The sequence below is a fragment of the Bos taurus genome, chromosome 2 (assembly GCF_002263795.3).
Source record: "Bos taurus isolate L1 Dominette 01449 registration number 42190680 breed Hereford chromosome 2, ARS-UCD2.0, whole genome shotgun sequence".
Taxonomy (NCBI): domain Eukaryota; kingdom Metazoa; phylum Chordata; class Mammalia; order Artiodactyla; family Bovidae; genus Bos; species Bos taurus.
This window is the reverse complement of record NC_037329.1, coordinates 4710063-4726290: the sequence shown is the minus strand read 5'-3', so window position 1 is coordinate 4726290 and position 16228 is coordinate 4710063. Positions and strand designations below refer to the sequence as shown.

Here is a 16228-nt window from a genome sequence, read left to right as displayed (position 1 = left end):
CAAAGAGGTTTTTATTAAACAAATATGACATATCTTATACTTACATCATTATAATAACCTGCATCAGGCTGAATTGCTCGCATATCTCTCTGGTCTCTTTGCCATATTCTATTCTGTTAAAAATCAATCAATCAATCAATCAATATATAGTCTATACTCAACTTGAAGCTTAAGTAAATATTTACAGAATGTAAGCTGTCATCAAATGGGGAAAAAGAAGAATAAAACTTTTTCACTATGTTCTAAAACATAGATAATAGTATTTATCTTAAGAGATTTCCCCCTTTTCCTACTGACATTGTTTAGAATTTCCTCTCTTTGCTCATATTATGCCCAACCAATCATCCAAGATGCTGGTGACCCCAACACATTCTCATAGACAGACATTCCCAATTCCTTCACATTTCTCAGCACAAAACAATTCCTCTTATCCTGGTCTTGGTTTTCTTAACTCCTCCCAAACTCTCTTAGTCTAGTTTTTCAACTGAAACATCTGAAAAAGCCTTAATCTACCTTTACCTCTGAATGAATATTTTTCTGCTAAGTCCCTGCAACATACAAATTAGGCATATAGGTCTTTTAGCAATTTGTCTCAGGTAATGAGAAGGCAATGGCACCCCACTCCAGTACTTTTGCCTGGAAAATCCCATGGACGGAGGAGCCTGGTGGGCTGCCGTCTATGGGGTCGCACAGAGTCCACAGAAGACACGACTGAAGCGACCTAACAGCAGCAGCAATGAAAAGCAGACAAATTTTCTTCATAGGAAGCAAAACAGACCAAAACCCGATTAAAGTGGAGATGGTAATAAAAAGCAAATCAGAGACTTAAAAAAGGTTAAGATAAATAAAGAACTCACAGGGGAGATCTGTCAAGCTGACCCAGGCTTAGGTAGACCCCTACTCTGCCTTCACACGCCCTATCAGAGCCGTATTAGAGTTTCACCCGACAAGACTGTAGCACATGCTCAATCCTCTAAGTAAACAGAGGCCCTTTCCTTGAGGGCCTTGAAGAGTCCAGCGTACTGGACACACACATCACTTACTCTGAACACATGTTCTCGTACAAATATCCTTATGTTGGTAATCTCTTAACATTTTACATACAAGTTTAATGAGTGCTTTACAACTGGAACAAAAGTACTCTCTTCTGATATATGTTGTGAACCTTTAGAACAAAGTGTATTTTTAAACTAGTGTCTTTAAAATTTTTTGAAATTATTCATGCATTCAAAGGGAAAAAAAAACCCACCCAGTACTCTACTTAATTGAGGTTACTGGCCTCATTTGAAATGTTATTTCATCCTCCTAACGCAAAAAACACAGGTATACTCATTACCCTACATTTTAAAACTTTTCTTCTTTTTAAAAAACCGAAGTTTGGTCATCTAAAGCACATTAACTGAACTTACCTCCAAATACTTAATTACAGATGGATTATAGTCTATGGTTTTTCGGTTTACTGCTTTTCTCATTCGTTTTCCATCAAAGGTAAGCTGCTGCATTGCTTGCTGCTGTGCAAAATCTGGTCGCTTATAAAACAGTTGTCGAGGTGCCTGGTGTTGGAACCTTGGCATATGGAAAAACCGAGGAGGAGAACCAATTTCTGTAGCCATGGCGATGTTTTCGTTCTATGACACCTGGGAAAGGAAAAAGTACTTTCACTACAAATATGTCAGCACTGTAACACTACCAGAAAACATTTTTAAATGAACATTTTTTTACACTCCTGTACCTTTATCTAATATGCATCATTTCTAGCTTTTAGTCAACCTATTTACAAAATGAACAATTTGACTTAATGGCAGAAACCAGTTACAATTTGAAAAAAGGTCAATTGACAGATTAAGTGCTAATAAGTATTTGTTGTAGGGGTTTCCCTGGTGGTCCAGTGGTTAAGAATCCACTTGCAATGCAGGGCACACTGGTTCAATCCCTGGTCCAGGAAGATGTCATATACCATGGGACAACTAAGCCTGTGAGCCACAACTACTGAGCCCATGCTCCAGAGTCCAAGGACTGCAACTACTGAGTCCATGTGCTGAAATTACTAAAACCCGTGCACCCCTAGAGCCCGTGTTCTGCCATGAGAAGTCACTGCAATCAGAAGCCTGAGCACGGCAACTAGAATAGCCCCTGCCTGCCCCAAGTAGGGAGAAGGCAATGGCACCCCACTCCACTACTCTTGCCTGGAAAATCCCATGGACAGAGGAGCCTGGTAGGCTGCAGTCCATGGGGTCGTGAAGAGTCGGACACGACTGAGCGACTTCACTTTCACTTTTATGCATTGGAGAAAGAAACGGCAACCCACTCCAGTGTTCCTGCCTGGAGAATCCCAGGGACAGGGGAGCCTGGTGGCTGCCGTCTATGGGGTTGCAGAGTCAGACACAACTGACGAGACTTAGCAGCAGCAGCAGCCCCAACTAGAGACAGCACATGCAGAGCAATGAAGATCCAGCACACCAGCCCCCAAAAAAGAATAAATAAATAATTTAGTAAGTATTTGTTGTAAAATTTAGCCTGGTGGAAGGAAACATCTGTTTTTCAGAGCTTGGGGCAAGTGTATTTTGTACGTGTAGGGTGGCTAAACTGCAGGGGAAAGGAAGGTAAAATCACTTGAGAACTGTTCACATTTTTAAAATGAAGTTTTCATCAGATGTTTGATAATAAAACAGATCATTTTAAGTTTATTGTAAGACCCTCATTTTATACAAGTTATTTTAAAAAAACCTTCAGCTTCATTTCTATCCTCTTAAATTTCTTAGGACGAGTGTAAAAAGTAGAATAAACTATCTTATTTCAAATGAATACTAAAAGTATGTCTATCTAATTTCAGGCTCAAAGTAACAACCACAGAAATGTATTTCTCAGTATGTACATCTACATTTCTATACAGGCAATATTAGGCTAACATCTGAAGAAAAAATGTTAGGGGCTTAGTTTTTCAACTTGAGTGCTCTCCAATTAAATTTACATTCCAATAATACAAATGTGCATGAATTAAAAACACATTTCAAGCATATTTTAAAAATCAGATCATGAAAAATATATAAAGGGTGTTAGCATTTCTGCATTTTTGTTTCAAAAAGAGCAATGATTATTTTTCTATATTCTTACATTTGCCTTTCTTAATTCCAGACACTAAATTAAGGACTTGAAAATAAATTTGTGATTTCCTGTGGATGAAAATCAGTACTACTTAATACATCCTTGTCACTTTACTGTCTCCTGAAACCATCTGATGATGGTAACAGAAAGGAAATGGAGGAGGAAAGGTGGGAGTGGGGAGATTAAGTCCTGACTCCCATGATACCAAAAATAAACAGAAACTTCCCTGGAGGTCCAGTAATGCAAGGGACTTGGGTTTACTCCCTGGTGGGGGAACTAAGATCCCACATGTCTTGGGGCAACCAAGCCCATGTGCAGGAACCAGATATGCCCACGTGTCGAAATGAAGACCCAGCACAGACAAACTTTTGAAATTAATTTTTTTTTAATTTGAGAAATAAAACATGTTGTTGTGGTTGGTGTTGTTCAGTTGCTAAGTCATGTCCAACTCTTTTCAACTCCATGGACTGCAGCACATGAGGCTTCCTTATCCTTCACTACATTCCAGAGTTTGCTCAAACTCGTCCATTGAGTCAGTGATGCCATCCAACCCGATTATCCTCTGTTGCCCCTTCTCTTCCGGCCCTCAGTCTTTCCCAGCATCAGGGTCATTTCCAGTGAGCTGGCTCTTGAAGTTTTGGAGCTTCAGCATCAGTCTTTCCAAAGAATATCAGGGTTGATTTCTTTTAGGGTTGACCGGTTAGATCTCCTTGCAGTCAGTCCAAAGGACTCTCAAGAGTCTTCTCCAGCTCCACAGTTCAAGAGCATCAATTCTTCAGCACTCAGCCTTCTTTATGGTCCAACTCTCATATCCATACATGACTACTGGAAAAACTATAGCTTTGACTATATACACTTTTGTCAGCAGAGTGATTCCTTTGCTTTTTAATTTGCTGTCTAGGTTTGTCATAGCTTTCCTTCTAAAGAGCAAACGTCTTTTAATTTAACTGAGGCAGTCATCATCCACAGTGATTTTTCAAGCCCAAGAAAATAAAATCTTCCACTTTCCCCCTTCTATCTGCCATGAAGTGATGGGATTGGATGCCACGATCTTAGTTTTTTGAATGCTGAGTTTTAAACCTGCATTCTTTCTTTCGTCTTTCACCCTCATCAAGAGGCTCTTCAGTTCCTCTTCATTTTCTGCCATTAGAGTTGCAGGGAGAAATATCAACAGTCTCAGATATGCAGATAATACCACTCTAAATCTGAGGCTGTTGATATTTCTCCTGGCAATCTTGATTTCAGCTTGTAATTCATCCAGCCTGGCATTTTGCATGATGTACTCTGCAGAGAAATTAAATAAACAGGGTGACAATACACAGCCTTCACATACTCCTTTCCAGTTTTGAACCAGTTCATTGTTCCACGTCCAGTTTTAACTGCTGCTTCTTGACTGGCATATAGGTTTCTCAGGAGATAGGTATGGTGGTCCGGTATTCCAATTTATTTGAGAATTTTCCATAGTTTTTTGTGTTCCACAAAGTCAAAGGCTTTAGTGTGGTTAATGAAGCAGAAGTCGATATTTTTCTGGAATTCCCCTGCTTTCTCTATGATCCAACGAATGTAGGCAATTTGAACTCTGGCTCCTCTGCCTTTTCTAAACCCAGTTTGCACACCTTGAAGTTCTTGGTTCACGTACTGCTAAGGCCTAGCTTGAAGGATTTTGAGCATTACCTTGCTAGTATGTGAAATGAGTGCAACTGTATGGTTGTCTGAACATTCTTTGGCACTGAAATGCGAACTCATCTTTTCCAGTTCTGTGGCCACTGCTGAGTTTTCCAAATTTGCTGGCATATTGAGTACAGCACTTTAACAGCATAACCTTTGAGGATTTTAATTAAACAGCTCAGCTGGAATTCCAGCATCTCCACTAGCTTTGTTCATAGCAAAACAATAAGACATGAATGTAGTATTATTTCCACTACTCTAGAACAATTACGGAAGACCCTAACAAATGTTAATTTGTAATGAGATGAGACAGGGCTTCCCTGGTGGCTCAATGGTAAAGAATTCGCCTCTAAATGCAAGAGATGCGGGTTGGATTCCCTGGATTGGGAAGATCCCCTGGAGAAGGAAATGGGAACCCACTCCAGTATTCTTACCTGAGAAATCCCAAAGACAGAGGAGCCTGGCACGCTATAACACATGGGGTCACAGAGAGTCGGACACAACTTAGCAACTAAAAACAACACCAGTGCAATGAGAAACATTCTGTCTCTCTTTTCAAGCTGTGCACGTATGAATTAAACAGACTACAACTGCCTCAATAAAGCTGGTGAGGGAATCTGTTTATTCAGCTATCTCATGAGTCCAATTAAGTTTCAGCATCCAGACTTCAAATAAAGGCTTTAATTTCGATGCCTCTGTCAATAATTCTAAAAGAATGCAGCTTTGGTAAGTATACTTTTAAATTACTATTTTTTCACTTTATAATCATCAAATTTCTAATTTTATTAAAATAAAATTATCCTAATATTCTAGTTTCTATTATTGATATCAAATGAGAATAAAGATTTTTATACATATCAAAAGAGGCTTAATTATTCAGCCAAAAAACCAAGGGAATGAAGTGCTGACATATGCTACATGATGACTCTCAAAACCACTACGTAAACAAAAGAAGCCAAAGATAAAAGGTCACGTAATATACGCCTTCACGTGCACTCAAATCCAGAACAGGCCAATACACAGTGGCAGAAGCGCACTAGTGGTTGGCAGGCAAAGGGAGAATGGGGATGGAGCTTCCTCTGATGATGGTGGAAGTATCTGGAACTAGGAAGAGGTGGCAGCTGCACAACAGAGAATGCACTTAGTACTGAATTAGACACTGAAATGGTTAGACAGTGAGTTTTATGTTATACGACTTCTACCTCACTTAAAATATAGGGGTTTAGTCCACTGGAAAAAAATTTCATATGGAGTAAAGGAAACACTGGCAGGCTACAGACCATAGAGTCACAGGAGTCAGACGGGACTTAGTGACTAACCCACCACCACAGATGAGACATTTACAGGAAGCTGACGCTATTAAAGTTGGGTGATGGGTACACGAATATAAAGCATTAATCAAGAGCCAAACCTAGGATCTACTGTACAAATACGAGAAAATATTTGAAGTCAATGCTGAAGTCAAATGCAAACCAATCAATATGTTGTTACTAACACTTTTAAATAATTCACTTGTTAAAGCTAGAAAATAAAATTACTCTTTCATTTAAGACATCACTGCCAGGTACTTCCTGGCAGTCCAGTGGTTAAGATCCATGCTTCCAATTCAGGGCGCCCAGGTTTCATACTTTGTTGGGGAACTAAGACCCCACATGCCACGAAGTATGTCAAAAACAAGACTAAACTAAACACAGTTCAGCTCAGTCACTCAGTCGTGTCCAATCCATGGACAAATAGATATAGAGCTTTCAAAAAGACTTTACAGAGGGTGGGAGAAAATATATTTCCACTTACTGATCTGTTGATAAAACTTGTTCAGAAAAAAAAGGCCTTTCACTTTTCCGTGGATGGTCAAGTACCACTTGTATTTTAGAAAGAAAGGTCCAGCATGAAGAAAAAGAGGAAAAAAAAAGTATATTCCAAATCAAAATCCAGCCCTAAAATAAAACATAAACAAACCTCCTGACAATACAGTAATCAATCTTCATAAATGTCTTAACACATGTCAGCATCACTTCGTGCAAACCGCTATAACTTGTCCAAAGTCAAAAGCAAAGCCATTTAGTAGCTGCTACCTTCACAAATTCCCATGTGAAGTCCTAACCTCCAATACCTCAGAATATGACTGTATGTGGAGATAAAGCTCTGACCCTTATGACTAGTACCCTAATCAGAAGAGATTATGACACAGACATGCACAGAAGGAGAGCCATGTGAAAACAAGGGAAGACAACAGCCATCTACAAGCCAGGAAGAGAGGTCTCAGAAGAAACTAATCCCCTGCTCACATCTTTTTTTTTTTTTTTTTCTGTTTTTATTTTTATTTTTTGGGGGGGAGTTCTAAATTCACTTTTTTTTTTTTACATTTTTTTCCTTATTCGTAATTATTTTATTTTTAAACTTTAAAATATTGTATTAGTTTTGCCAAATATAAAAATGAATCCGCCACAGGTATACATGTGTTCCCAATCCTGAACCCTCCTCCCTCCTCCCTCCCCATACCATCTCTTAGACTTCTAATTTGCAAAACTGTGCGAAAATTGTTTGCTGTTTAAGCCACCTTGTCTATGGCACTTTGTCCTGGCAACCCAAGCAGATTAACACAGAGGCAAAGCAAAGCACCTAGACCTCCTGATCCTCCTTCAACATGGGTTGCCAAAAGATGTCTACAATAATGATATAATAGGTCTCTTTGATTTCAACAGCAGAAAACTTGATATATGAGGTTAAAACTGAGTGGCCTAGATAGAAAGAACCATCAATCAAATCACTGAAATTATTCTTTCCAAGCTTCACTCAGTAGACTGTAATTTAAGAAACCCTATAAATAACCAAATACAAAAAAAGAAGAGCTGTACTTTTCATAAAAATAATTACTGTAATTTCTACTCATTGCAGTATTCACTTTTGAGCTACACTAACAGAAACGACAAATTTAAACTAGTAGTCAGGGTCATCCCCAAAGTGTATTTATCTCATATCTGGGGTGGAGCTTGGGGTAGGGGGAAGGAGGCTGTAGGCAAGACAGAAACTGAGGTAGAATGAGAACAAGAAATTTGTGTATGATTATTAAATACATACCAACAACAGAACCAAACTGCTAAGGAAAAAAAAACTCCACCTGAAACACTGAATTCATTGTCTTTCTCATACACACTAACCTTCAACATTGCAAGGAACCGGCACAATTTTACCAAGTGCCTACTTTTTATTGTACCTTACATCAGGTACAACGTATTGTTCTGACTCAACGAGTATCACTTCTGAGTTCACAGAACCGATTTCGTACTTTGTGGTGTCTGGTCCCCACGCCTATTTTTGGCAAATACAAAGACTCCTGAATCCACAAAAGCAAGCAGCTTTCTCCAAAATTAGGCAAGTCATGCAACTTCTCTCCATCTGTTTTCTCAACCTGGACAACAGTTTAATGTAAGTAACTCCAAAGATACTTTTTGCTCAAAGATACTATTTTGTATGAAATATATTATTCCTTTAGCCAATGTACTGATTAGTCTGTGAACAAACTGGAATACCCAGACTTAGTTCTCAGATGCTTGAGCATGCAAATCCATACAAGCATTCTAATTCTGCTTCTTGTCCCAACTATTACAAAATAACCTCTTTTATAATCTTAGTCATCTGATATTACCAAGATTACAAATGAAGATAGGGAAAACAAACAAATGCTCTTTTTTTGGCCACACTGCACAGCATGTAGGATCATAGTTCCCTGACCAGTGATTGAACCATGCCCCTTTCACTGGAAGGCAAAGTCTCAACCACTGGACTGCCAAGCAAGTCTCTAAACAAATATTTTTCTTAAAGAAGTCACTACAAGTTTCATGCTGAATTGTGTGAAACAATAACTCATTTCACTGAGACTGTCTGATTAAAGTAATAAAAACTATAAAAAATGTAAAAATAAAAACTGTATAAACAAAAACATGATCTGAAAGGATATATGCACCCCAATGTTCATTACAGCACTGTTTACAATAGCCAAGACGTGGTAGCAACCTAAATGTCCACCAACAGAGAAATGGATAAAGAAAATGTGGCATATAGAAAACGTAGACAATGGAGTATTACTCAGCCATTATAAAGAATGAAATAATGCCATTTGCAGCAACATGGATGGTCAAGTGGGCCTTAGGAAGCATCACTATGAACAACGCTCAAGGTGATGGAATGCCAGTTGAGCTATTTCAAATCCTGAAAGATGATGCTGTGAAAGTGCTGCACTCGATATGCCAGCAAATTTGGAAAACTCAGCAGTAGACACAGGACTAGCCGCCATTCCATCCCCAAAGAAAGGCAATGCCAAAGAAGGCTCAAACTATCACATACCCGCACTCATTTCAAACGCTAGCAAAGTGTGCTCAAAATTCCCCAAGCCAGGCTTCAACAGTATGTGAACCAAGAACTTCCAGACGTCCAAGCTGGATTTAGAAAAGGCAAAAGAATCAGAGATCAAATTGCCAACATCCATTGTATCATTGAAAAAGCAAGAGTTTCAGAAAAACATCTGCTTCATTAACTATGCCAAAGCCTTTGACTGTGGGGATCACAATAAACTGTGGAAAATTCTTCAAGAGATGGGAATGAATACCAGACCACCTGACCTGCCTCCTGAGAAATCTGTATGCAGGTCAACAAGCAACAGTTAGAACGGGACATGGAAGAACAGACTGGTTCCAAATCGGGAAAGGAGTACGTCAAGGCTGTGTATTGTCATCCTGCTTATTTAACTTCTGTGCAGAGTACATCATGAGAAATGCTGGGCTGGAGGCAGCACACGCTGGAATCAAGCTTGCCAGGAGAAATATCAATAGCTTCCGATATGCAGATGACACCACCCTTATGGCAGAAAGCGAAGAACTAAAGAGCCTCTTGATGAAAGTGAAAGAGGAGAGTGAAAAAGTTGGCTTAAAGCTCAACATTCAGAAAACAAAGATCATGGCATCTGGTCCCATCACTTGATGGCAAATAGATGGGGCAAACAGTGGCTGACTTTACTTTTGGGGGCTCCAAAATCACTGCACATGGTGACTGCAGCCATGAAATTAAAAGACGCTTGCTTCTTGGAAGAAAAGTTATGACCAACCTAGACAGCTTATTAAAAAGCAGAAATATTACTTTGCAAACAAAGGTCCATCTAGTCAAAGCTATGGTTTTTCCAGTAGTCATGTATGGATGTGAGAGCTGGACTATAAAGAAAGCTGAGCACTGAAGAATTGATGCTTTTGAATCGTGGTGTTGGAGAAGACTCCTGAGAGTCCCTTGGACAGCAAGGAGATCCAACCAGTCCATCCTAAAGAAGATCAGTCCTGAATATTCATTGGAAGGACCAATGCTGAAGCTGAAACTCCAATACTCTGGCCACCTGATGAGAAAAACTGACTCATCTGAAAAGACCCTGATGCTGGGAAAGATTGAAGGCGGGAGAAGAAGGGGACAACAAGAGGATGAGATGGTTGGATGGCATCACTGACTCAATAGGCATGAGTTTGAGTAAACTCCCGGAGTTGGTGATAGACAGGGAAGCCTGGCGTGCTGCAGTCCATGGGGTCGCAGAGAGTTGGACACGACTGAGCAACTAAACTGAGCGACTAAACTGAACTGAACTGTCACAAAACTTGGGAGTTTTCTACGCTGAGTGGTTAAAAAAAAAAAAAGACCAATAACAAAATGAACATTGTATTCTCTCTTGGATGTCCAATCACTGATAAATATGAATCCTGAACAAGTCAGGAGACATTATACTGAGACCATTCCACAGAAAAACAAACAGGAAGGAAACTGTTTAAGTAAGTAGTTTATAAAAGTTCACATGATTCTGGACTTGTGGACACGGTAGGGAAGGGACAGAGTGGGACAAAAAGAGAAAGTAACATCAACATATACACACTATTAGCTGTAATGGATGTGTAATGGATGGCTGATGAGAACGTGCTGTGTAGCACAGAGCCCAGTCTGGCGCTCTGTGATGACCTGTAGGGATAGGATGAAGGGAAGGAAGGGAAGCTAGGGAAGGAGGAGAGGTATGTACAATTATGGCTGATTTGCGTCATCATATGGCAGAAACCAACAGAACACTGTTAACATTTTAAAAATATATTTACATTTAAAAATGGGAAAAAAAATAAAATCAACTCTCCATTAGAAAAAAAAACTTCACGTGACTGTATCTTGTTGATAACTAAATATGACATTAAAAATCAATTTCAGTTAATCCTCAGTGCAGGAGTTTTCCGACTTTCATTGCTTTCAGCCTCAGATTTAACTACACCATTTTTTGTACTTACTTGGGGTAAGCAGCTTTGGTTGTGTACCTAGGTACAAGGTAACTGAGACATTTTAGTGGATATTGAACTGGATCAGCTTAATGAATGTTTCCTGATACTGTATTTGGGCTTTTACATTCAGTTTTCTGTGCCATTTTAAAGGCACAGAAATATTAAAAATAACTGTAATGCATATGACCACAAATCTGTCTACTTAATTAGACAGTACAACTTAGTATTTCAAAAGTGTGATTCTGGGATAAGGAACCTGTACCATCAACTGTTTTCAATGGAAATAAAGTCAGTGGTTATTGGGTGTGTTTCCCCCGCCCCCCGCTTGTCATTACCATAGAAAGAGGGTTTTCCCGTTATTACAGTTTTTAAAACTGAATTATACATTAATTTATTAACTGTTTAAATCAATAAAAACTAAACAAATTCTCACTGGATTAGTGAATCATCTTTGCACAAGTAAACAAAAGCTATGCCTCAGCTAAGGTAACCATAAAGTGACCTCCCAAATTAAATTAAAGACAAAGAATTCAAACATTCAAGGATGAGCTGAAGTCAGCAGTTCCTAAGGTTAGACTTTACGGCTCTCAACGTCATTCAGATTTCATAGTATGGGATATGAACTGGGCAGCTGAGAGTTTTAAAAACTTCTAGGTGATACTTTAGTGTGGCAAAGTTTGGGAACCACAGAACAAAATAACTTGGATAGCCTAGTTATAAAACAGCTGCTTGCTCTTTTTTTTAAAAAGCCATACTCAGCATCTTGTGAGATCTTCGTTTCCCAACAAGATCAAATCCAGGTCACAGCAGTGAAAATGCCAAATACTAACCAACAGACAGCCACAGAATTCTCTCAAAGAGTTTCTTTACAGTAGCAAATTCTTATTTCAGGGCTCATTTACTCTTAAAAATTGAGGCTTCCTTTCCACCCAATTTTTGTTTATTGTGGTATTTATAGCTATAGATACTTACCATATTAGAAATTAAAGAAATTAAAATTTTAAAATTAGAAAAATTCAAAGTATTTAACCTATTTTAGAACAAAGATAAGCTCATAATAACTATTTTCCCTTCACCAAAAACAACCAGTGAGAATCACATTGTGTTTTACATTTCTGCAAATTTCTTTAATGTCTAGCTTAACTGAAACAGGCGAAATCTCATGTCTTTTTTTTTTTTAAGTTGGACCTTTTCAAAAAAAATTCTTTATTTTATTTTTGGCTGCACTGGGTTTTGTGAGGGCTTTTGGAGGGCTTTCTCTAGCTGCGGTGTGTAGGCTCTAGGGCATGGGGTCTGTGGTTGTGGCGCACGAGCTTACTCGTTGCTTCGTGGCGTGCAGAACATTCCCGGGGCCAGGAGGCAAACCTGTGTCCCCTGAACTGGCATGTGGGCTCTCATCCAGCGTACCACCACAGAAGTCCTCTTGTCAGCTTCTGTATTCAATCTGTTACAGTACGTTACTTAAAATACAGGAAAAATGTCTGGGCACACAGAAATATATATTAGGAAACAGGAAGAAAACTATAGGTACTTTTTGATATTCCAACAAAACTTGATGTGATAGTTTATTAAATATTAACTGTAGTGCAACATCAATAAGCTTTTTGTACTATTATGTTAAAATACACTGGTTTATTTTGCACTTTGAAACTTTAAACCATGGGTGATTTTACAACATGATGTACTGATCACTTGGAAAGCAATGGTTCCACAAAATTAGGTATTTCATCTGTCACACTTCTTATAAACATATGTAATTTTTATTAAAATCACCACTGACCTCATCATAAAAACTACTAACTACTGGGAAAGTCAACCTCATAGACACAAGTTTTCCGAAACTGTAATTCTTGCTTGAAAACTAAATTTTTATCACTGGCAACAAATACTAACAGTTGTTTTCCTTGAAGCAACAGTCTACTTACATTTACTGTCAAGAAAAATATTTAACACATACTCAAGAAGTCTGAATGCCATAGCTCGTCACCCTTTCCATTTAAATTTAATACTCTATACACCTTTTAAAGTTATAGTTGATTTACAATGTTGTGCTAATTTCTGCTATACAGCAAAGTGATTCAGTTATACATACCCATATATACATGCTTTTTAATATTCTTTTCCATTATAGCTTATCACAAGACATTGAATATAGTTCACTGTGTGATATAGCAGGAACTTGTTTATACAGTCTATATACGATAGTCTGTATCTGCTAACCCCACATTCCCATTCCATCCCTCCCTCTCCCTCGGCAACCGCCACGTCTGTACTCTCTGCCTGTGAGTGTTTCATAGATAAGTTGAGTCATAATTTAGATTCCACAGAAGATATCATATGGTATTTGTCTTTTTCCTTCTGACTGAACTTCACTTGGTATGATAATCTCTAGATCCATCCATATTGCTGCAAACAACATTCCTTTTTATGAATAAATAGCATTCCACTCTATACAAACAAATCTTCTTTATGCATTCATCTGACTATGGACATTTAGGTTGTTTCCATGTCTTGATTACTGTAATGTATGAACATAGGGGGGTGCAGGTACTTTTTGAATTATCATTTTATCCAGATAATATGCCCAGGAGTGGAATTGCTGGATCTATGGCAACTCTATTTTTAGCTTTTTGAGGAAGCTCCATACTATTTTCCCATAGTAGCTGCACTAGTTTATATTCCCACCAACAGTGTAGGAGGGTTCCCTTTTCCCCACACCCTCTCTAGCATTTTTAAATTTGTTCAGTTCAGTCACTCAGTTGTGTCCGACTCTTTGCGACCCTATGGACTGCAGCACGCCAGGCTTCCCTGTCCATGATCAACTCCTGGAGTTTACTCAAATTCATGTCCATTGAGTTGGTGATGCCATCCAACCACCTCATCCTCTGTTGTCCCCTTCTCCTCCCACCTTCAATCTTGCCCAGCATCAGGGTCTTTTCAAATGAGTCAGTTCTTCACATCAGGTGGCCAAAGTATTGGAGTATCAGCTTCAGCATCGGTCCATCCAATGAATATTCAGGACTGATCTTCTTTAGGATGGACTGGTTGGATCTCCTTGCTGTCCAAGGGACTCTCAGGAGTCTTCTCCAACAACATAGTTCAAAAGCATCAATTCTTTGGTGCTCAGCTTTCTTTAGAGTCCAACTTTCACATCCAATGACTACTGGAAAAACCATAGCTTTGACTAGATGGACCTTTGTTTGCAAAGTAATGTCTCTGCTTTTTAATAAGCTGTCTAGGTTGGTCATAACTTTCCTTCCAAGGAGCAAGTGTCTTTTAATTTCATAGCTGCAGTAACCATCTGCAGTGATTTTGGAGCCCCCAAAAGTAAAGTCAGCCACTGTTTCCCCCATCTATTTGCCATCAAGTGATGGGACCAGATGCCCTGAATGTTGAGCTTTAAGCCAACTTTTTCACTCTCCTCTTTCACTTTCATCAAGAGGCTCTTTAGTTCTTCGCTTTCTGCCATAAGGGTGGTGTCATCTGCATATCTGAGGTTATTGATACTTCTCCCAGCAATCTTGGTTCCAGCTTGTGCTTCTTCCAGCCCAGCATTTCTCATGATGTACTCTGCACAGAAGTTAAATAAGCAGGATGACAATACACAGCCTTGACGTACTCCTTTCCCGATTTGGAACCAGTCTGTTCTTCCATGTTCAGTTCTAACTGCTGCTTCTTGACCTGCATACAGATTTCTCAGGAGGCAGGTCAGGAGGTCTGGTATTCCCATCTCTTGAAGAATCTTCCACAGTTTGTTGTGATCCCCACAGTCAAAGGCTTTGGCGTAGTCAATGAAGCAGATGTTTTTATGAAACTCTCTTGCTTTTTCAATGATCCATGGATGATGGCAATTTGATCTCTGGTTCTTCTGCCTTTTCTAAATCCAGCTTGAACACCTGGAAGTTCACAGTTCATGTACTGTTGAAGCCTGGGTTGGAGAATTCTGAGTAGATTTTTTAATGAAGGCCATTCTGACCAGTGTGAGGTGATACCTCATTGTGGTTTTGATTTACATTTCTCTAATAATTAGCAATGCTGAGCATCTTTTCACATCTTATTGGTCATCTATGTTTTCTTCAAAGAAACGTCTATTTAGATCTGCCCATTTTTTTGATAGGGTTTTTTAATATAACTTTATTTTACAAATTAATCCCTTGTTGGTCACATCATTTATAAATATTTCCTTCCATTTCCTAGGCTGTCTTTTCTTTTTGTTTATGGTTTTCTTTGCTATGTAAAAACCTGTAAGTTTGAATAGGTCACATTTGTTAATTTTTGCTTTTATTTCTATTGCCTTGGGTGACTGACCTAAGAAAATATTGGTACAATTTACATCAATGAATGTTTTGCCTATGTTCTCTTCTAGGAGTTTCATAGTATAGTCTCTTATATGTAGTTTTAAGCCATTTTAAATTATTGTGTGTGATGTGAGGATATGTTCTAACTTTATTTACATGAAGCTGTCCAACCTTCCCAACACCATTTGCTGAAAAGACTATCTCATCCCCATTGTATATTCTTGCCTCCTTTGTCAAAAATTAACTGACTGTAGGTGTGGGGGGGTGTTTCTGGGCTCTCTATTCTGTTCTATTGATCCATATATGCTTTTGTGCCAGCACCATGCTGTTTTGATTACTATAGCTTCACAGTATTGTCTGAAGTCTGGAGGGTGATTTCTCCTGCTTGGTTCTTTTCCCTCATGATTGCTTTGGCAATCCTGGGTCTTTTATGGTTCCATGTAAAGTTTAGAATTCTTTGTTCTAGTTCTGTGAAAAACATAATGGGTGATATGACAGGGATCATATTAAATCTGCAGATTGCTTTAGGCAGTATGGCGATTTTAACAATATTAATTCTTCCAATCCAAGAGCACGGGATACCTTTTCATATCTCTGAGTCATCTTCAATTTCCTTTATTAGTTTTACAGTTCTCAGCATGTTAAGCCTTTCACCTTCCTGGTAAATATACTTCTTTTTTTAAGCAGTTTTTAGCTCCACAGCAAGTTAGCAGAAAGCGCAGAATTCCTACACACACACACACACACACACACACACACACACACACACAGTGCCCCTCCCCCACAGCATTCAGCATCAGAGTGAAAGTTAAAACCAGTGTACCAACATTAATGCATCATTGCCTCTCAAAGCCCGAAGTT

The 16228-nt window shown here is 38.8% G+C and overlaps 1 protein-coding gene across 10 annotated transcripts in view; it reads right to left on the bottom strand.

Annotated features, from left to right (window-relative positions):
* The window catches only part of WDR33 (WD repeat domain 33), a 110578-nt gene that overhangs the window by 61285 nt on the left and 33065 nt on the right, over positions 1-16228 (bottom strand). For 9 of the 10 annotated variants that reach the window (XR_009491064.1, XR_009491066.1, NM_001206078.1 and 6 more), the window contains exons 2-3: positions 1410-1637; positions 45-113 (exon numbers count right to left, since the gene is read on the bottom strand). Coding sequence is in view for 8 of the 10 variants with exons in the window: in NM_001206078.1 (NP_001193007.1) it covers positions 45-113; positions 1410-1613 (273 nt within the window). In the remaining 2 variants the exon portion in view is untranslated. Of the gene's footprint in view, positions 1-44; positions 114-1409; positions 1638-12387; positions 12551-16228 lie in introns of all 10 variants that reach the window. The other variant, XM_005202212.5, reaches the window with a different exon arrangement.